Source organism: Haliotis rubra, unplaced genomic scaffold (assembly GCF_003918875.1).
Source record: "Haliotis rubra isolate DU_JTF1 unplaced genomic scaffold, ASM391887v1 Scf291, whole genome shotgun sequence".
Taxonomy (NCBI): domain Eukaryota; kingdom Metazoa; phylum Mollusca; class Gastropoda; order Lepetellida; family Haliotidae; genus Haliotis; species Haliotis rubra.
Genome location: NW_025766959.1, coordinates 940,049 through 962,078, shown reverse-complemented (window position 1 = coordinate 962,078; position 22,030 = coordinate 940,049). Strand labels below are relative to the sequence as shown.

At 36.4% G+C, this 22,030-nt stretch overlaps 1 protein-coding gene across 1 annotated transcript; it reads right to left on the bottom strand.

Annotated features, from left to right (window-relative positions):
- Nucleotides 1–1,099: 1,099 nt before the first annotated feature.
- Nucleotides 1,100–21,848, bottom strand: LOC124281986 (coiled-coil domain-containing protein 146-like). The gene is given in 21 exon segments (XM_046717997.1): nucleotides 1,100–2,935; nucleotides 4,053–4,124; nucleotides 4,126–4,302; nucleotides 4,461–4,598; nucleotides 5,188–5,316; nucleotides 5,764–5,927; nucleotides 6,337–6,401; nucleotides 6,644–6,868; nucleotides 7,039–7,203; nucleotides 7,466–7,599; nucleotides 7,879–8,004; nucleotides 10,371–10,466; nucleotides 10,707–10,893; nucleotides 11,952–12,179; nucleotides 14,732–14,805; nucleotides 17,708–17,884; nucleotides 18,466–18,523; nucleotides 19,010–19,219; nucleotides 19,578–19,660; nucleotides 20,113–20,284; nucleotides 21,775–21,848. Coding segments are annotated over 20 exon segments (2,859 nt in total). The 5' UTR covers nucleotides 20,260–20,284; nucleotides 21,775–21,848; the 3' UTR covers nucleotides 1,100–2,731.
- Nucleotides 21,849–22,030: the final 182 nt, after the last annotated feature.

The window sequence follows — 22,030 nt, the reverse complement described above, 5'->3', positions numbered from 1 at the left end:
GACTGAAGCTAGTTTTATAGTGCTAGCCCACTGAAATACCATGCCGCAGTGAAGCATGAATACCCCACTCAGACACATTATACTGACTCCGAGCCGACCAGTCCTTGTTGTACCCATTAATGCCGAGCGCCAGGCAGGGACCAACAAGTTCCATATTTTAACGTCTTTTGGTATGACGCGGTCGGGGATTGAAGTACGACCTTCCGCTCTCCGGGCGGACAACTGGGGCTGTTTGATAGAGCCTTTGTGGCCAGTATTGTGTGTTGATTCTCTTCCGTATCTGAAGGTTAACAGAGCATGTTTGTGAGCCTTCATCTGGTCCTCACTGATGCCTGTTGATACTCTTGATCATCTGAAGCCGTGAAGGGCCGCTAGATATTCTTGAACTCTGTTTTCGGTGTATATGAAGCTGCTGTATACATGATGCTGTTATGCGGTGCCTTCATAAAAGGCTGATAATCTTTATTACCCGAAACGATGTTAAGCCATGCTAACAACCACATTATCAACAAGTTCGGTGTATTGGGGAATTTAGGGAACGTTGATGTGAATGTTTGTTTTGCAGGTAGAGTATAAAATGTTTAATATCGTTTTTAAGATTATAACAATTATATAACCACGTCCATGCATGTGTGTGTAGCAGCTTGTACAAGTCCGGACTAATGACTGTTGTATATTCCTTGTCCTCCGAGATACACCCAACTTGCTGCAGTTTAACACGGATAATCCAGACAGCCGCTGTATTAAATACAAACAGGTCTCCTTCTTATCTATTCATATAGCGCCGCGATGAATGGTTAATATTGGTTAACTGGTGTAGACTTTCTATATGGAAGTACAAACCGAAGTAGCAAATTCATAGAAACTAGCAGTGTTGAAGTGGAGGAGTGTCCATTTGGGATAATCTCTGAATCCACACCTGAATCTTCTTTTATCTATACAGATCATTGGTCTGTCAGCATCATACTCCTGCTCATGGGCTGGACAAAACTTCAATGTGTTTTGCCATTCCTTCCTGAAGTATTTGAAATACTGTTCAAAGCAGGGTTAAACCCAACACTCATTCACTTTCAGAGGAGAAAACACACAGACACACTTACATATTCCACAGTATTTATTTACAATAGTAACATCAATTAATATTTAAATCAGATATTCCGGACACTTCTCATATTTTTAAACATTACCAGTATGTATCAATGACTTCCTCAGTGGACATACCTACCATTTGTTTTCTTCAGACATTTTTTTTTTTTAATAGACTTGCTGTGGCAGTAAAAGAGATGTACACAGCAGGAGCAAAAAATACTTCATACTGTAATATCACAATCATTATCAAGTGACATCATGAAGCCTTGTGTTTAAATACAATCCAAAGTAATTCAACTTCTCAACAACACTCTGATCATTTTGCTTCAGCAAAATAGATAAATAAAAATATGTCAGTGTCAATACTGATTTGCTTTGTTTCCAAAATAAATTAATAACAATACAATCACAGACATGTACAACAGATAAATAAACTGTTTTGGTATTGAAGGGAAGGCAATGACATGGGAAATGCTGACAGGTTATAGGCACATGCACAGAGGGAAGGCTGAAATACACATGACATTGACGACAGTTGTACATTTCACTACTGGGTGTGTAAATATACAAGTGCAGACAGGCATGTATGAATGCTTAATACTGTGTGAAGATAAGGAATGTATTATAACAGGGACAAAAATAATTTTCTTCAAGCTATTAACGTGTATCAATAACATTGAGCTTGGGCAAATATGGCATGGGAAGTGGAGGACAGTGCATTTTATTTTGGCTTGTGAATGTTTCTTTTAAGAGGAACCCTGGCTGAAGTCTGTAATGAATTTGAAAACAAAGTGTGGGGTCACATCACACAACAACTACTTCATGTCAAATTTATATTTCCTCAAGCAACAATAAAAATATGAAATCTTTTCAGTTACCCAGTATATGTGATAAAACATTTAATTTTTAGTGGTTGGATTGTGTCAAACGTCGATAGAGTTAGTCCTCATATCAAAGTGCCTTTTACAAATAGTACAAAACAAGCACACTCGTCAATATTTTGGCATCAAATGGTCAAAGTAAGACAATTTGACCTAGATTCTTGGCTCTTAAGAGTTAGGACTGATTTTGTGGTATGTGTGAAGAGACTTCAGTGTTATATCGCAGTGAGGTGAAACAAGTATTCTATGTATGTACAGAAACTCAAGCATACAGTTGTTTCTACTGAACCAGATATTATTAAAATATATAACTGCAAAACTTTGCAAGGGAAGTGACATACTGTAATATATTATGTCAGATGTGGACAAACAGTTCTGTTATATGAGTCGTTGAGTATATCACTTGCAACATGTCCTGCTATCCAATGTTAAGATATATATACAGTCCTGATTTTTGTGGCTGGTTTAAAAATTCCTCACTTCCATGACTTCATGGTAGGTTAATTTTTCTGACTTCATGGTAGGTTCATAAAAATGTGTCAGATATTTTCTTTTAAAAGATATGTGAAACTGATTTTGCTTAAACTGATAATTTATCAACTGTCTCATTACAAAATCAGATCATAACATTGATTCATTGCTTACCAAATACTTGATAATACTTTAAAGCTATAAAATGCAACCCTCGACTTCACATTAGCTGCACATATTTCCAGCACCATACATTCCTCCATGCACACGATTCGAGAAAGTAAGAAGGCTTAGATTTCAATGGGTTTAGGCACAGGTTTTCTGATATGTCGCATAGTTGAGCCAGCTTCATTTGGTTTGAATGGAGCATGAGAGCCATATGGCCGTGGTATTGGCAGTTCGCTATCATCATCAGGAATGTAGGCGTTGGGTCGAGGTTCGGCAGTTGTGTACAATCCCCCAGCCAGCTTGTACTGTTCCTCCTCTTCTTCTGCCTGAGAACACACAAAAGATGATGGTTTAGTGTTTATTTCTCACAACAGTCAGAATCAGTATCTTGAAGACTGTCTGGTTGGGGTTTGATTACATGACAGTCAGCATTATTAAAGATGTGTCATGCCAGCCTGGGTGCTGGTGTACAAAACAACATCAGTGCTAAGGTTGTCGTAAGTCGATGCTAAGTAATGGAAATTTACGATCACTTTAGTGTTGAGATCCCTTTGTACAGCACCCTGAAAATCATCTAGACCAACTGAGATAGCAATGTTGTTGTTGAGGGTTAAAATAGGTTACCAGTAACACATTTGTTGTCCATCTTTCTGAAGCAAGGGACTGAGAACTTCTGTTCCACCCTTACCAAACTAGGCTGGAATTACTAAGTTATATTTTGGCTGGCTTGAGGTCAGTGCATAGTTTAATTATACTAGTGCTATGAAATCAACATCTGGTTCATAAACAACAAAGTGACTTCCTTGATTGGCATTCTGTATATATCACCCAAACTTACTTCTCATGTACCACTTGCTTGACAACGAGATTAGAATCTATGTCGAAACTTCGCATATATACAGAATAAAGACGTTGTATATCCATAAAATATTGTCCTCATTCAACAAAGTGACTGCAGTGCATATTTAGTTCAATTCAGAATTTGTAGAACATGTCTACAATTAGTTGGGAGATTATTTATTATTGAGCAGATGTCTTGACTTGGTATCCCCGAATTCATTTGAAGCAAATGCATGCGACAAAAGAGGTGGAATCTGACTGATCAGTAGGAAGGACATAGAAGGGGCATAACTCCAAATAGGCACTATGGTTACAATTCTTATCACATCTCTCAATGATCCTTTCCAATGCAAAATTAAGGAATGAATTTATGTTTGATAGATCAATTACACTTAACATCACTGATGTCGCCATGTATTGAACTGAAACCTTAATAAAACATCTCTATGTTAAGCACCCATAACAGAATATCTCTCGATTGTCAATACACCCAAGATCACAAAATCTATGATGTTTAGTGTTTAGACTTAATATTGCATATACAATAGTACAGTTCAAGGACATAATATATTCCAGTGCCCAATGCCCCCAATAGCCACTCACAGCTCTGATATCATCCTTGTCCTGTATCCTCCTCATCTCATCTCTGACCATTCGCAGCCAATCTCTCTCTATTATCTCGGGACGGTGGTTCTCCCTTCTCCATCCTCATGTAGCATTGCTCCAGCTCTGTCTCCTGGCCACGCAGCTGCTGCTGTAGCTTCATGGCATTGGCCTGGTTCATGGACAGCTCTGACACCAGTGCCATCATTTTCCGAGTTGTTTCCTTGATCCTGGCTTGCACATCATTAACCTGTACAGAGGACACACAATGAATGCTGCTGAACACTGCAGTCAGTAATAACACAAACTTAACAAGTGGTCGATAATGTCAACAACAACCGACTTTCTTCCAAGACCATTTAGTTCCTTAAATTTTCATGGAATAACAAGGAATGAAATAACACCAACCTTCTTGGCTAGATCTAGAGTGTCCTGTTTCCCGACCTCAGCTTTCCCTCGGATGCGGTCTGCTAGTCGGTTGACCTGTTCAAAGATCAAGTCTTTTTCCAGAAGCTGTTCTTCTTTCTCAGCTAATCTCATCTCAAGCTGAAAATATGAAGATAGGATGTAACATTAGAACCTATACGCCCCTAAACTGGGGAACACAGAATGATGACATGTCTTCAGAGGCAGAGGCAGGATTTTCAAACTAGTGATGCACTTGATATCCAACTATGTTATAGTTTGGAATGTTCCCCCACATCCCCATGTTGGATCCATCCATGCCATATCAGTAGAACACATGCATCATTCCTGGGAATCAGTTGTCTGAGAATCATAATAAAGATACATGGCTTTTCCAAGATTTTATTTAAGAAAAGCAAAAAACAAAACCCCATTAGAACACTGATCTCCTTCCCAGTTTAGGCAGATGCAACATTCTAGATTGCATGCGTTTCAATCTCCCCATCCAGTCATGTGTCTGTATCTAAATGTGTGTAAAATTAACAGCAACATGGCCTTTCCCAAAACCCATTTCTAAAACTTCCCATCTCTTGACGGACAACAATAATAACACCAATTTCAATACGTTCTCCATAATAATTTCATTTTACAAAACCTTGTGAAGCCTTGAAATTATTCACTGAAACTATTCCATGAGCTGTCCATAATTTGGACTGCCTGCCACACTTACCTCCTCTACCTTAGTCTGTATCTCTGCCGGGGTTGGATCATGACCCTCCAGGTATCGGACTCGGGTCTCGTCATACGGATTTTCCAGGTCCTTCTCCAGCTCCAACATCCGGTCCTGACACTGCTGCAGCTGTAACATGAGACATCACTCTCTCTACATCATCACTGTCATAATAGCATGTCCTGGACACATAGAACTGTGTCCTTTTGTCACACACACCCTTCCCGTTTATAGTTAGGATACATTTGGGTGACACTCCTCCCTCCCCATCCCTCCCCACTGTGTCCCCATCCCACCCACTCATCTCATCCCCCTTTCCCTATTATAAATGACCAGGGCTGTTGTATAATACAACCTAAGGGCTATGACTGTCCTGAAGTCCATGTTGAAGTATGGGAGTTAAAATCACTTAAGCACTAAGTTCGCTTGTACAACAGCACCCAGTACCCTAACAGTAGGTAGAGATTAAATTATATACCGGTAGATACATAAAACACATCTTACAAAGTATGTTTCAAGAACTATTGAAAAATAACAGTTCAATTAGATCTAACATTTTTTAGAAGGTTTTCTCACCTGGATCTGCAGTGTGACCAGTTCCTGCTCAAATGCACGCTTATTTGGTTCCATTTTCCTCATGACCTCACGACCTCTTTTCTCCTCATTCAGCTGCATCTTGAGGAACCTGATCTCTTCCTCTCTTGCCTTCAGCTCCACCTCTCCATTACGAACCATCTGATCTGGAGACAAGGAACCAAATATGGCTTTTAGAATGCTGAGTTGAATTAATTATCCCCCTTGATGCACAGACATTTGTGTCTTGAAGCAATAGACAGTGGCGGATCCAGGGGTGTGTGTGTGTGTGTGTGTTCAGGGGGTTCGACCCCCCCCCTTTTGAAAATGACTTAAGACCACATTGAAGTTAATGTTTTGCATTGGCGGAGCAAAGGTGGGGTTCAGGGGGTCTGCTTATGATAGATAATGTATTTTCTTACCTACAGCATTTACCCAAACATAATGCACACTAGCTAAACTCAAAACCAGATCAACTGATCATCTCAGATTCTTCTGACCCCAACAAAGGGAAGTATTGAGAGTCCCCATGGAGGTAAAAAACTACAAACATAAGGTACAGTAAATGGTACTCACCTTGGATGTTAACCTTCTCATAGAAGATGCACACTTCTTCATTCCTTTCAATCAACTTAATGCCTCTGAAAAAGTAGAGAAGGCATGTCGGTTGCTATGGTGATGTGTCACATTCATAAACCTACCAACAGCAGGTCTTATCTACCAAGGTTCAACAAATCAGTTAACATTCATGAGCTATCACTGGTCAGGCAAAGTTGACATGGGTAAAACCTTGGTCAAAATAATTTTAATTGGGTTGTCCAGGGTTTTGAAATTGAATTCAACAGTGACACTGGTGAATGTGGTGAAACAACTCCCTCCCCACCTGTCGTTACGATGCTGCACTGCTCTCTCATATCTCTTCCTGAGTCGCACCATCTGCTCCTCGGCCTGGTTGATCATCAGGTTCAGTTTGGAGATGTCCATCTTCTGTTGCTCTTGCTTCTCTCTCATTGCCTCCTCTACACGCTGTTGCTTAGCAACCTCCTTCCGCATGCTGTCACGTAGTTCAAGGCTTGCGCGGTGCTTCAGGCGATGCTTCTGAAGTTGTCTAGTGAAAGCAAAGGTTTCATTAAGAAGTGTAACATATCTGTGTCGTACCAACTATAAGGGACATTATAAATAAAATTTCCTCTTGTTAATAATACAACCCAGGGAAAACAAATGAAAATTGGTGTCTGATGAACTGATGTCTGTCATCGACCATTGTTCTGCTCTTACCTGTCCTTCTGCATGACTGCTGTACGGAGGATCTCGATCTCATTCTGTAAGATCTTGATCTTCTCTTTCATCTCAGCTGCCTTCTGGGTGCTGGTCTGGATGAGGTTCACACACTTGTTACGCTCATTCTTGATGACGTCATACAGCTTGGCAAACTCCTTCAGTCTGAAGTAACATTTCAAAAGTTAAAACACTTAACAAACTTAGAAATGAACGATTCCACTATGACTGTGTGGAAGTCCAAGAAGTCATAGCCATAAAGGTGAGAATTTATGGATGTCAGACATTTCCCATGGTGTATGGTGCTGACAGTTTACGGAATATTATACCGCTTAATGCAACAGTCAGCAGATCCTAGCTGGTATAAGGGACACAACTGTGCATGTAAGACCCCTAGACCACCCTTGACAACAATGTATTCACTCACTTCTGCTGCATCTCCTGATGCTTCTTCTGGTGGTCCTGTATCTGCAGCTGTTTTGTTTTCAGGTCCTCTACAGCGCGATGGAAGCGCATTTCCGCCCTCATGAAGTCTCGTGCCTTCTGCTCTCTCTCATCAGCCTAGTAAACAAGCACAGAGTTTGTAAAACATTCAGACACAACATTCCAAGTGAACTTGTCTGTTTCAATAAAAGATTGGAGCAGGGACATTTTCCAATATATATCGTAAATAAAAACATTTCCAACAAGATCCTCAGATCAGCATGATTTACAGACAAACAGGGTTCAGACTAACTTTTTTTCAGAAAGAAAATATTTGCTAGATCATTTGACACACAAATGATCTCTGACTATTCATGGAAATGTTCAGAGAGACAACCATCACTACTATATACTGACCTTGATAGCAGCGAGTCTGGTAAGCTCCACGACTTCTATGCGCAGATCGCTCTGCTCAAACAACAAGTTCTGCTCATCAGCTGCACTAGCCTCAAGCTTCACATGCTCCACAGCAGTCAGGGAGTTCTGTAAACAAACACATCAGGGTAGTCAATGGATTGTTGAAGCTTAACAGTAATTGTACAACCACAACACAAAAAAGAGACAAATTTTAAGGACACACAAGGCCACTGTTCCAGGTCCCATTCTTGTATAGGTATTTTACGGAATTCTTGACTTGAAAAAAATATGCTTGCAAAATTGAACTAAACTATCTGAAATATAACTAACCCTTCACAAAGTTATCTAATCATAAACATTCTCCAATCAAGACAAAGAAACAAACAAGAAGACAAAGTCATCAATATCCCGACAATGGCAAAATAATCTTCATGAATATGTCTACTAGTTATGATTATGTCAAATGTTTTGGCATGTATATAGCAAAGTGGAAGGAGAGTATTGAACGGTTTATAAGTTCTGCTCCAGAAAGGAGCACTACCACCAAATTCAGTTAAAGTCAAACTTGTTGTCAAGGAAATGCAAAAATATTTTTTATTCAGAATTCCAAAACTACCAAAAGGCACCAGTACACCACCAGACCTATCTATGTGCCAAGTTTGGTGCAGAAATAGTGAACGGTTTTAAAGTTCTGCTCTGGAAAAGATCACTACCACCAAATTCAGTCAAAGTCAAACTTGTTGCCATGGAAATGCAAAAATATTTTATTCAGAATTCCAAAACTACCAACAGGCACCAGTACACCACCAGTAAACCACCAGACCTATCTATGTGCCAAGTTTGGAGCAGAAATAGTGAACGGTTTTAAAGTTCTGCTCTGGAAAAGAACACTACCACCAATTTCAGTAGAAGTCAAATTTGTTGCCATGGAAACACAAAAATATTTTATTCAGAAATCCAAAACTACCAAAAGCACCAGATCTATCCAAGTGCCAAGTTTGGTGAAGAAATAGATAACGGTTTTAAAGTTCTGCTCCGGAAAAGATGAATGTGCATGGACGGACGAACGGATGGAGTCCATTTTAATACTCCGCAAAACGCGTTGCGGTGGATAAACATAGAAAATCTCTTTAAAAAAAAGTCCTTAGAATATGCAAGTTCATTAAACAATGCTCTTTGCTTTTTATCACCATAAACCTACAAAATGTACCAACGTTTCTTTAATATTGTAGGAAGGTACATTTCAGTGAGACTCTTCATTTGTCATGTGTTTATTCACATATATTTGTGTGACTGTCACTTAAACCATAAACTATACAGTGTAATTAGTATTAGTTTTAATATTAGCCTTAGTTATTAGTGTCAGTATTAATATTAGTACTTCAATAAATTATTAGTATATAGTGTATGTGAGTATATAGTATTATTAGTAGTAGTATTGGTATTAATATCAGCAATTGGTATTAATTTACATTATGGGTTTGAAGGATTTGTATCAAGAGGTGATACTACACTCTAAAGATTTTAACTTTGTTCTGCTTGGGTCAGTCACTACCCTATCAGTTCCTTTGTTTTAACCAGGTCAATTGTTCTGGTTGAGTGACTGACCCTACTGTTGTTCTTAGCTTTGCATGCTTTTTAACCCTCACTTGCACCTCAGTCACAGCACAGACAAGTCGGTGACAGCAAGTGGCACATTTGAAATACTTCTTTACTGCCAAGGTACGTTTGTCTAATTAAATATATATTATGTATGTTCAATAAGGTAATTTGTTAGATATGTGAGAGATTTAGTAAATTGCAGAATCTCCGAGACAGATAATTATTTGAATATGTTTATGAAGCTTTCATCATGTGTGTGTGTGTGTGTGTGAGTGAGAGAGAGAGAGAGAGAGAAGAGAGAGAGAGAGAGTATATTAGGATGTTTGGTATATTCTTGTGTGCTATGCCAGATCTGTCAATATGTGCTTAAAATAACATATGTTATATTTGAGATTTCACTTTCTTAGTAAAGTACAGAAGATACAGGACAATAATGTGACCTTCACCTAGAGGCCATACTTCTAGTATGTTGGCACATTATTATGTAAATATATACAATTATCTATTGATGACGTTTTACTTGCCGATTTCACATCTTTATATCTGGACAACTGTAATTCAGGTTGTTCTATCTTAATTGACAGCATTGTGTAGTAATGCCAGTATTATATTTAACATGCAATGATACTATATTTACCTTCTTCATATTATAAAGTATATGATGTATGTGTTATACATATTTGATTTGCATGTCAAATGAATTATCATGCTCTGGTTTTATTCATTATCTTATTCAATGGTACTACAGTGTATTTGAGGGTTTAAAAAGAAGAAAGATACAACTATAAGCACACTTATTCAGTCATCAATAAAGACCAAATCACACCTGTAGCCGTGTTGTCACCTTTATCAAAGATGAACACATAAATCTGCCACATCTGCCCACTGACCTGCTGAGCAAGAGCCCTCTTGGTTTGTTCCACCTCCTTCTGAAGATCTTCTCTCTTCTTCACCAGAGAGCCATCATCTCGAGGCAGTCCATCAACCTGAAACAGACATTTTCACAATGACAGCCCTTCACTCTTATGTATAAAAAACCCCATGTTATATGTAGCAATGTACTGGTACTACTGTCACAAAATTGCAACAGTTTTTCTGAAGCTGATGACAATTTGAAAGAATTTTCCCCATTTACAAGCAATCAACACTCTGTTTTCGTGCTTCTGTGTTTCCGTGTATGAATAATCAAACATTATTGACTATGATTACTACATTAAGTCTGTTACCTGTGATTTGATCTTTTCATGGATAGACTTTGTGTGGTTGAGTGATTCATCAGCCACGCGGAGTTGTAACTCAGCCTTCTTGAGGTTGCGGAGATCTCGATCCTTCTCTCGACTCTTGCGGGAATGAACATCATGAAGGTTTTTCTTCTCCAGATGAACATGCCTCAAATTCAAGTCTAGTGTTGCCCTGTACACAAAAACAATCTCATGACATCTAGTATATGACATATTCTAGCACATTCTGCCAAGCAATATTTACTTTGTAGGTTCATACAACTGAACCTCCTTGATTATCCAGTGGATCACATCTCCGTCTAAATACCCTGGGTCCATTCTGTGTGATAACTTTGTCTTGGATGTGATAACTTGCATTCACCTTTATCTGTAGCTTCCATCTGAATTCCCTAATGTCTAATTTGTGTATGAATTATACTGAAAAGCTTTTTCTAGTGTTGTGACATTTGAATCAGACTCAAAATGAGATGGGAAGGATAACAATATATGGATGAACAACTTCTTTATTGCTGTGAGAGCGACGTTTCGCTGTAGGTTCTAACACCAGTATCAAGCAAGTGTCTTGTTTCTTATCACTTGCTTGATAACGGTGTTAGAACCTGTCCCGAAACGTCACTCTCACAGCAATAAAGAAGTTGTTCATCCATATTGTTATCCTTCCTTACTGCTCCAACTTCTAAATGCCTCTCAAAGAAGTCAAAATGAGACGGTGGTAGTGATTAGGTCCAGGGTATTTGTAATAACAGAATTGCATTATTCCACATAACTTACATGTTGTTGCACACAATAGCGACATCATAAATGATGTTTTGTAAATGGAACTTAGAATCAAACTTCTTATAAACATTGAGGCTCCTCTAAGAATTCATATATTTGATATTGATCAACACTTAGCATGACTGAGTGCTACAATAGATCATGTTTAGTTTGACACTTTCTCAAAGTCTATGCATATCTTTTTCACAAAATGTCTCTGAAAAGTTTAGATAGGAAGTTTTATCAAAGGTTTGTACTGACCATTCTTTCAATACATCTATAAACATTGTATATACAGGCAAGTAACTGTTCAAATTTTCTGCTGCATATTTCTATCTGCAACACACTTTCAAAGAACATTGAATTTGGGTAATGGATGACCAAATTTATACCTTGAGTATGCTCGGTAAAATTAATCTCCTATCCGGTAATATGTGGTATTCATCAATCAAAAGCTCACACACATACACCCACCTGTCTCCCAACAACATTGCTTCACGTTCCTTGGCATGCTCATAATCTTTCTGTAATAAATCCAGCTCTCTTTCTCTCTCATTCAATATGGAGCGCTGTTCTTCCAATTCTGAGTCAAATTCTAATTTTTCATCTTCCAACTTCCTCCGTTTTGTTTCCAGGATCTTGGATGCTTCATTTAGTTCATCATACTCCGATACTAAAGTCTTGAGTTTGTTGTCCATTTCACTGAAACACAAATATAGGTTTAACATATGTCAATCTAATATAATGTACTGACGTGCAAATCAAAGCATTATAAAATGTCTTTTGTACCATTATCAATTTCTTTGTTGAATAACCGTTAATGTTCTCCGTTCTCATGCTTTTGTATACAGTGGAATCTGTCTAATCCGGACTCTGTGTAATCCAGTTTTCTCCATAATCCGGACTACTCTGAGTCACGGAAAAATTGTACTTAATTTATCATTAAAGCTTGCTTTATAAATCCGACTCTCTCAATTATGGATTAAGGACTAAAGTAACAGTCCCAACAATCAACTTGCTATGAGAACAATGCTTTGTATTTGTATGTAATTATGATCATGTTTTTATGTATTTATTTGAGATACATGTATTTATGCTCACTCACATGGAAGACAAATTCCCTCACGACACAGGCAATAAAGAATTATCTTATCTTAAAATAACATATTCTGGCATATCCTGTTTATACTAGTTTTGAACATCCCTGCATTCAAAGTTTGGCAAATATCCTCAATCACCAACGTTTCATCCTGTTTCAGTGTAAAAAACATCAATAATCAATGATACCATCCTTCATGAACATTTAAAGTACCGGCAATCGTAGGAGGTCACATCTGGTGAACTTTCTAATCAACCAAACAGTGTTAAGCTTCTAAACTACACACACAAGCAAGTGATGCATCTAGAGCACAATATTTGTTATTCAGTTATCATTTAACTAAACTTATGACAAAATGAGTTTAAATGACGTGTATCATAACCTAATGACATAAGTTTGCAAAATCAGACAAGTGACTTTTAGGTCATTGCATGTGAAAGCTAAATATCAGTGAAATTATACCTGAGATATACATAATCAAATGACACAGAATTGTTGTTGTTACCATTCTTAAAGTTTCAATTATTCTACAAAGTACAACCAAGTTCAAGTAATTTAAAAAAAATAATCCAATGAATAATTTTTCACAGTGAATTAATGTGCCAAAAAGTAGTTACTAGGCTGTGAATTTTGGTTCAAATAGCAATGGAAAACATTTACCACACAGCTTGATATATATATACATGTAAGATTTGGAGAAGTTTCAGGTGTTCATTTTGATGTATATATTTTTTTATAGGAGAAACAGTAATGTGAAACAAGAGTTATCAGAAGATGACAAATATCCCCGGCCCCATATATTTGAAAGAACAAATCAACTGACAATTACTTGAAGTCCAACTTGATTTTTTTGGACTAGGTCCAAATTGTTTCCATGGATATCATGAAAAATAAAAATGCCAAAAATCTGTAAATAGCAAAAGGCAATACTTCAAGATCTGTTTGATATATCTGTCAAGTCTTGTAGAAAGATATTGAACAGTTTACGAGTTGTGATCCGGAACGAAACCCACCCTCCCTTTTGAGACTAAGTCCGAATCGTTTCCATGGACACCGAGAAAAATAAAAATGCCCCAAATCTGCAAATAGCAAAAAGCACCACTTTGGGATCTGCCTCACATATCTGCCAAGTTTTGCTGAAAGATATGGAAAGGTTTCCGAGTTGTGCTCCAGAAAAGAAGCTCATCCCACCCTTTTGAGACTAAGTCCGAAACATTTCCATGGAAACCAATAAAAATACAAACGACAAATATCTGGAAATAGCAAAAGGCACCACTTTGGGATCTGCCTCACATATCTGCCAAATTTTGCTGAAAGATATTTAGAAGTTTTTGAGTTGTGCTCAGGAAACAAAGCCCACCCCTCCCTTTTGAAAGAAAAATAAAAATGACAAAAATCTGTAAATAGCAAAAGGCACCACTTTAGGTTCTGTTTGATATATCTACCAAGTCTTGAAGAAAGATATTAAGAAGTTTTCGAGTTGTGCTCCGGAAACAAAGCCCACCCCTCCCTTTAAGACTAAGTCCGAATCGTTTCCATGGAAACCGGGAAAAATACAAATGCCAAAAATCTTTAAATAGCAAAAGGCACCACCTTAGGTTCTGTTTGATATATCTACCAATTTTTGTTGAAAAATATTGAACGGTTTTTGAGTTATGCTCTGGAAACAAAATGATTAAGGACGGACAGACGGATGATGCGTCGACTACATCCCCCGCATTACATGCCAGGAGGATAAAAATATATTAAAATCCTCTACATAAACAATCAATATAAACATCCAGTTTCAAGTGGACATTATATTACTGGCGCTGCTATTATATTGTTGTGGATGTTATATAACCTGGCATTTGACATCTGAATATTTTTGAAGATTTTGCATTTTTCTTGAGATAAAAACCTTCAAATATATGCAGCAAATGTCTCTAACACTGGTATAACAGTAAGAATTTATTTACAGTTTACCTGAAATAGACTCATATGTGGTTTTGTTAGATTTTCATAATGAAATAAAAGATCTGATTTTTATGATATTGGCAACAAAGTGTTTAATACATATTTCCCCCCAAATATACATGTATACATACATCCTATAATGAAACACTGCAATATATTATTGAACTGATCTTCAGCTTCATATAAACAAATCTCTTACTTTTTCTGCCTTGCAATTTTGTCAGCTTCCTTGGCAATCTGTCCTGGGACAGTATTTATCTGAACCAGGTCACCCTGCAATGCAATTCATACAGGATATAATACACACTTCAGAAATACTTACATTGCCTGACTGTAGAGCTGTACATATGTAAACACACAAAAGTAATTTTTGAAATCCTGTAAATAATCGCCAGATAATCCAGTGACTGAAATAATGAGCATTGATATCCGCAATTGGGATCTGATGACATGTGTCAACCAAGTCAGTGAACTCCTTCCCATGTTGAAGACTCATTCGAACCCAGATCTCCCTGGCCTTGTGGATCATGGTAACAATGCATTCAGTAAATATCTGTCTTATATATTTCTTTTCATCTGAGTATGCAAACCCCTCAGTTCTTTTATTGTGTATGAAGGCTAAACATTTACAAAGTAAATCAACTTTTTTTATTCATCGATATATCTCTGTTGCCATACTTGAAAAGGTATAAGACATGCTACTAATCCATCATATGAACCAACACATATATGGCTGGTAAAAGGTTGCTGAAAACAACCACTAAATATCTAGTATACAACTACAACAATATTCACAAAGTAGAACATGTACAAAGGTATTTCTACAAATAATAAAAAATTTTGATGAACAAGCACCTGAAAATAGTGTCACTATTGTCTATTTTCCAACAAAAGCTGTAAACCACATTTGGCAAAGAATATAGAATTAGTTTCAATAGGAGTATATTTGAAATATTTCAGAAATAAATACACCCCAAATGAAAATAATAACATAAAGGTTAACATATTCAATTATTTTGATAAAAAAAATGAAGAAAAAAAAAGTGTTCCCTAAGTATCACTTTGCAATAGTGAATGGGGGTTGTTTTAAACTAGTGGGTAATATTCCATCACATGGTTTGTAAACAGTCAAGTCTGGACGAAGGAACTAGTGGTTGATATGATGAACAATGACCGCAGCCATTAGTCAGCTTTACAGTACCAATTTCAAACTTTGAAGTTCCAACCTAGACAATGCTTCCAAAAAGTTTTCTCCAAACTTAAAAACTTAAAAAGAAAATTTAAGTAAGTAATCTACAATAATTTTGATGGAATCAGTTGTATAGTAAGTACTTTGTCGGTCAGAATAACCTGAGTAACATTTTTAAGGTTGCACATTGCAAATGTAATTTTTTGAACAGCTAAGTGATGCTCTGATCGGTCAAATGAAAGGACTCATTAACTTATAACGGGATGGAATACCCTATGTTAACCTAATCAAGATTCAATGATTACAAAATATATCCTGATTGTCTCAATCTGGTAATGTCCTCATATCTAGGTTTTGTGGAGCAAACAATAACATCTGACTTTAATGAGGCTGAACAAGTACAGTGTTCCAGGGACCTAGTCTGCTCAGGAGTCCCTATAGGAACATTATCACCATGGGAGACAGCTGTAGAAAACAACACAACCATCAAGGACAAGCTGACTACTGCTTGCTACATGCTGTTGACTTGACCTACTAGCTGTCCAGCCTTAAAGTAGCTATCTAGTGACATGATACAAGCAAATGAAACATAGTTGCCAAGATAAATGATCATATTTGGCTGGCAATCAAATCTTCTACAAACACTACAATGAGCTTAATGCAAAGCATATAATAGGTCTCCCAAAAGAGGGAATCTATTCGCAAAGGACTAACAATTATCAGTACAACTGTAGCTTTATACACTTGTAAAACACAGGTTCTGTTTTGATTTCTTGGAAAGCTGAAGTATAACTGGTATTGTGCAATATATTTAGTCAGCAATATTTCAGCTGTAGCATAGCAGCCTTACGTGGGTTGGGGTGAGAGTGTGATAAGATACAGACAGTACATTCATAGTAGCAATCACACCTTGAGATCCTCCATTTAGTCATCAATGGAAATGGAAATGGAAATATGCACTAAAAGCAATTCTCAATGGAGCACTGTAACACTTAAATATATCTACACATGTCTGGAACTACAACTTCAAAAATGTTTATAGTTTACATGCTGTTTAGCGTAAACATATCTGACTACAAATAAAGATGTATAATGGAATGGTAAAAAGAATCACCGAAATGTTCATATAGTCTAGCTGAAATTAGAACAATTATTTATTATTGTAATGTGCATGTGTAACTAGTACAACAAATCCAATCTACACTTGAGAAATATGTCTCTGAAGTGGAATATCTTTTAATGTAACTGGCACAAAATAATGTCTGATTTCATTTTGATGAGCATCCACTTTTCCAAAGGCCTCTGTTGTCGGGCAGCACAGTAAACATTGGGCTGTATACTATCATCAGTGGAATAATAGGAGCATCATCAAATTTATCTAAAATATACTTATAACATGTATATACCAATGTTAGGACCTAAATAAAAGATAAATACAATCTAAAATCAATTTCAGTCATAGAATTCATGCTGTACTACACTTCCAATAATGTCTGTATACTGATAAAATGTAATACATATACAGATTACTTGCAGAGTGTGTTTCCATTTGTAATATCAAATATTTGTATTATAGGAGGATTAAAAACTGTATAATGTGAGCCTTGCGCATATTTGGCAGATATTATGACCAGGGCTCGATTTAAGAGATGTTTACCTACTTCTACCAGGTGCAACCTAAGTTAAAAGCCAAGTTTCACACGTCAAATTCCAGTTGCACTGCTTTTATTGCAATATGTAATGAAAGAAATATGCTATTAAATTATTTAGATGTTTTATTCAGAAGTTTACCCACTCAAAAATTGACTTGCACCTGTTGCAAGTTAGATTAATAACTAGGTTGCACTTTGTAATATTGGGTTGCACCAGTGCAAGTAACAAAGCCCTAAATCGAGCCCTGATGACACTTAGTTTATCATACTGATTAATAGCATACATAACACTAACCATTATAGGTGATAAAACAATGAATGAAAGAGTGTATACCTTCAACTTTTCCATCTTCTCGGTCAACTCCTCATACTCCTTGTTGTCGAGGCCCAGCTGTCTTTGATTGGCTTCGAGGTCTTCACGGAGGTTTTTGGCCTCATTCTGACTCTGTCCAATCTCCTTTCTCATTTCATCACAGGCAGCTTGAAGCTGCTTGATCTTCTTCTCGATCTCCTTTAAGGTAGATAATACAGAAATGTAGAATATAGATCTTAAGAAAGTTCATTCACAATAGCAATACCCCAGAAATGTTACAACGTATCACCAACAATGAACCTCAGACATTGTACTAATGTGGGAATTAAACCTGGTCTTCAAGATGACAAAGGAAAACTCCACCCACTGGGCTACCCAAAGTATATTTTTGTATATTCACATTCTGAGCAGATGAAATGGCCAGTAGTATGTAACCACATCCCTGTCAAATGTATTTAATATGCTGGTTACTTTTTCAAAGGGCAGATAAACTGGGATTAAACAAACTTCTTTCTACCTACTATTTTTGTCCTCAGTTAATATTTTTCATAGTTTCTTCTATATTATCAAATAAAGACAAATTTTAAAGACAAACTGTTTTGAATATGATGATATGACTTTGTACTTCAGTTCTGATAACTCTGTAACTAATGTTATAGGACGTACTGTTTATACACAGGTATGGGGAAAAACATAGAGATTGTTATCTAACACAGGAACCATTTTTAAAATGAAGACAGAAGATTGCATGTATTGAGAATTGCACAAAGCATACTCACCCCTTGTTTAGGAAGCCGTTCATATTCCCTTTCAACTATTTTCTTCTCTTCTAACAAACTGAAATAATAAATACACCACATTCAGGTCAAATTTGTAAAACACCAACATCAACTGAGTTACTGGATAAACATTACAATTTCTTAACATAATAAAAAAGTCCTTGCACTACCAATTGGCTTAAATAAGTGGGAATTCTGCTTTAGAATTGTTTCATAACAACCTATGCTGGTTGTTAAAGGCTACTTCATGAATGACTGTTAATATGTCAAAGTGACCTGATGACATGGATCATTGCTTATAATATCAACCATCAGATTGTATGTCCAAACTTGATTATTTATATGCCACCATTGTATAGCTGGTACACTGCTGAATGAGGCATGACAGAACAAACTCACACACATTGATCTAAGTCTAATCTATCTATCTTTATAATTCAAATCAAACCCACCAACACATGCACATTAGTTCATGTCTAGTGGTTTTACCTTCAAACTACAAATGAAATCTAGAGCAAGTTCTACATAAAACTGTGTGACTCACCTTTCTAGCTTGTACTCTAGCTGATACTGACGTTCTTCCGTCTCCACCAGATCATTGTTGTACTTGAGGAACTGTTCACGGAGTTTGGTGACTTCGGTGTTGGAACTCTCTGGGAAGTTATCCCCTTTCTCTAGCTCTGCTCTCTGTTTCTCTAGATCCGCAGTGTACTCCTTGGCTTGACGGAGAAGTGTTGTTTCGTTATGTCTGGAGCTGGATGTCAATAAAAATAATTTGTCACAGAGCGATAGACGCACAATGCGAAACAGTATCAATAATTGATTCTCAGGCAAACACAGTTATACAAAATTGGTGTGCATTATATTAAAAATATATATGTTACTTTGTCTCATATTCACATAGAATGTATGTACTGTTTGCACTAAAGATATATTTCGATAAGCAAGAATGGTGGCAAACATGAAGATATTATTTCTTGTTTAACACATTTTGTACTCATCCTCAGTGAATACCAACAAGACAAAAAAGACAAATTAGAAATAATCTTTGAAGACTGATTTAAGAATTTCAGATATGCTTGTTCAAATATTATTACAGGATGAAAACTTACTTTTTAAGGGTCTCGTGTAGCTCTGTGTATTTAGATTTCAGCAAAGCAACTTTTGTCCCTGTTAACTTTCCTTGCTGAAATAACTGTAACATGAAATTAAACATATAAGTTGTCAATTTCTAAATAGCATAAACTATGATGGTTTAAACTTTCAATACAAATTATCTGTACTTAAAATAGCAAAACATAAGAACATGTGCCTTTCATGGTCATTAATTTTTCATACATATTGCATTTGAAATACAACCATAATCAAACATCAAAATTTATATTCTGATAAAAACTATCTTTGATATTCCACATAACATGCTGCAGTCATCCTTGGATATTTTCTTGAGGTTCTTGCAAGCTTCAGTATGTCAAGACAAACGTATATCTATTGAAATATTTTAACAAACAGGAAAAAAGGAAGATTAAAACACAAACAAGATGTTTTCAAACATTTATTACTAATATAGAGTAAAATCATCACTACAGTTAAAATGCTCCAAAACACACATTACTTAGGTCTAAAACTAATGCAGCAATAGCTCACCTCATCCAAACACTGGAAAGCAGGACTTGATGAGACTTCTATCTGACTTTCTTCCTGCTTGATGACCTTGGGAGGAAGGGGTGCTATCGGGGGGACATATTCCGACACCTCCTCCTCCTCCCTCTCGCTTCCTCCCGCATCACTCATCTTTGGGAAACCAGCTAACTCATTCCTGAAAAAAGAAGTATTGATCCAAATTTAGATTCAACATGAAATCAGTGAAAACAGCTTGCTATGTGAATCATGTGATTCATATGAAAAAACATAAAGACAGATGATTTTTATACTGCCAGAGTCATATCTAAAAACAGTTTCTTTAAAAAAGTCTATTTCATGGTTTTCTTCAGAATAAAAATGGTTACATACACTACAAATATTTTAACCACACTTTTTAATTAGAATAGATGTTGATTTTGTAAAATGAACATTTATCACTAACACCCTTATTATGAATAAATATTATTCATTAATATAACACAGATATATCCTGCATGGCTGACCACATTCTATACTCCTCCACTGCGAAACTGAGAAGAAACAAATAGAGTAATGTTCACTACTCTCAACCGACAAAATGTTTCTGAATTATCAATGAATTTCTCAAGCTAAAGAAATTGGCTGTCAATAAACTGCTAACAAGATAATTAGGCCAAAACCAACTTATAAATAATTTGGATTTCCAGTCATCATAAAATGTCAATCACATTTATTTGATTGACAAGGACACGTAACAGAGTGGTGCAATTACAGAAAATTGATACACACAGAGTGCATAAGGAAATTAGAATGTATGTACTCTTCCTCAAGAAGAAAGCTCATTTGCGATGTAGAGTTAATCTAAACAGATTGTACCTGAAACCCACCTGTTTCAGTTCAATTAATCAAACTTGGATGAAGTTATTTAAACTTCAAAATAAGTTATCCGTACTGAAAGCAATCCGGATAAACATGTTTAGAACTTGATAATTAAATATTAACAAGTGTAAGATTTGTGTTTACTTGACATGGACGTCTATGAATACATTACAGTTTACATTGAAATCAATCAGTGCAAAACAATGCTGAATATATTATTTCAAACAGGCTTGATGACATCACTTTTCATCTATTTCAGCATTCATTAATTATGGACAATAACTATTATTAATCGTGAAAGAACTTTTGTTAAGTCATAAACTGTGAAATCAGACATGTTACATTTTATCACACAATGTCGAACATCCTCGATAAAACGCTTTACCTCCCAAATTTAAAAAACGACACAACCGATCTAGATCTAGTACTGCTGTAGTTTGCTGACTGTACAAAATCGAGCACATGTCAGTTTTCATACATATTTAACAAAATCTATCTTAGCTAAAGAACTCATTTTAACGGTAAAATATTCTACAATTTTGACACATGCTACTTATTTACTGTAATAAGAGAGTATAGACACTTCTATTACACTATGACTACTGACATTCATTTATGACAAACTTTCGATGCAAACGCCAAAAGCATATAAACAAGAGAAAAATCATTTTGTTTACTAACAGAGGTCAGATAACTAACACCTATAAATTACTCCATAATCCCATTAAACGATGCGATGAATAATTGAACGGTACGTGTTGATTTCGTTCATCGATTTGCTAGGATCATGCCTAGGTGCGTGATTACCTTCAAGAGATACATCGGGAAGATGAAGCTTCATGAATTATTTGCACATCCAATATGGCTGGTTTACATTAACAACAGTTACCATGCATTCTGCGCATGCTCAGTTGGGGCATGGACAATAACGTAAAATATATAATTTTGTCTTAAATGGTATTAGGTAACAGAAACATAATAAAAGCAATGAAATTTGACCAACATTTAACTTAAGTTTGAATCAAGAAGTTTGAGCAATTAGAATAATCCCAAACGTTTGTAT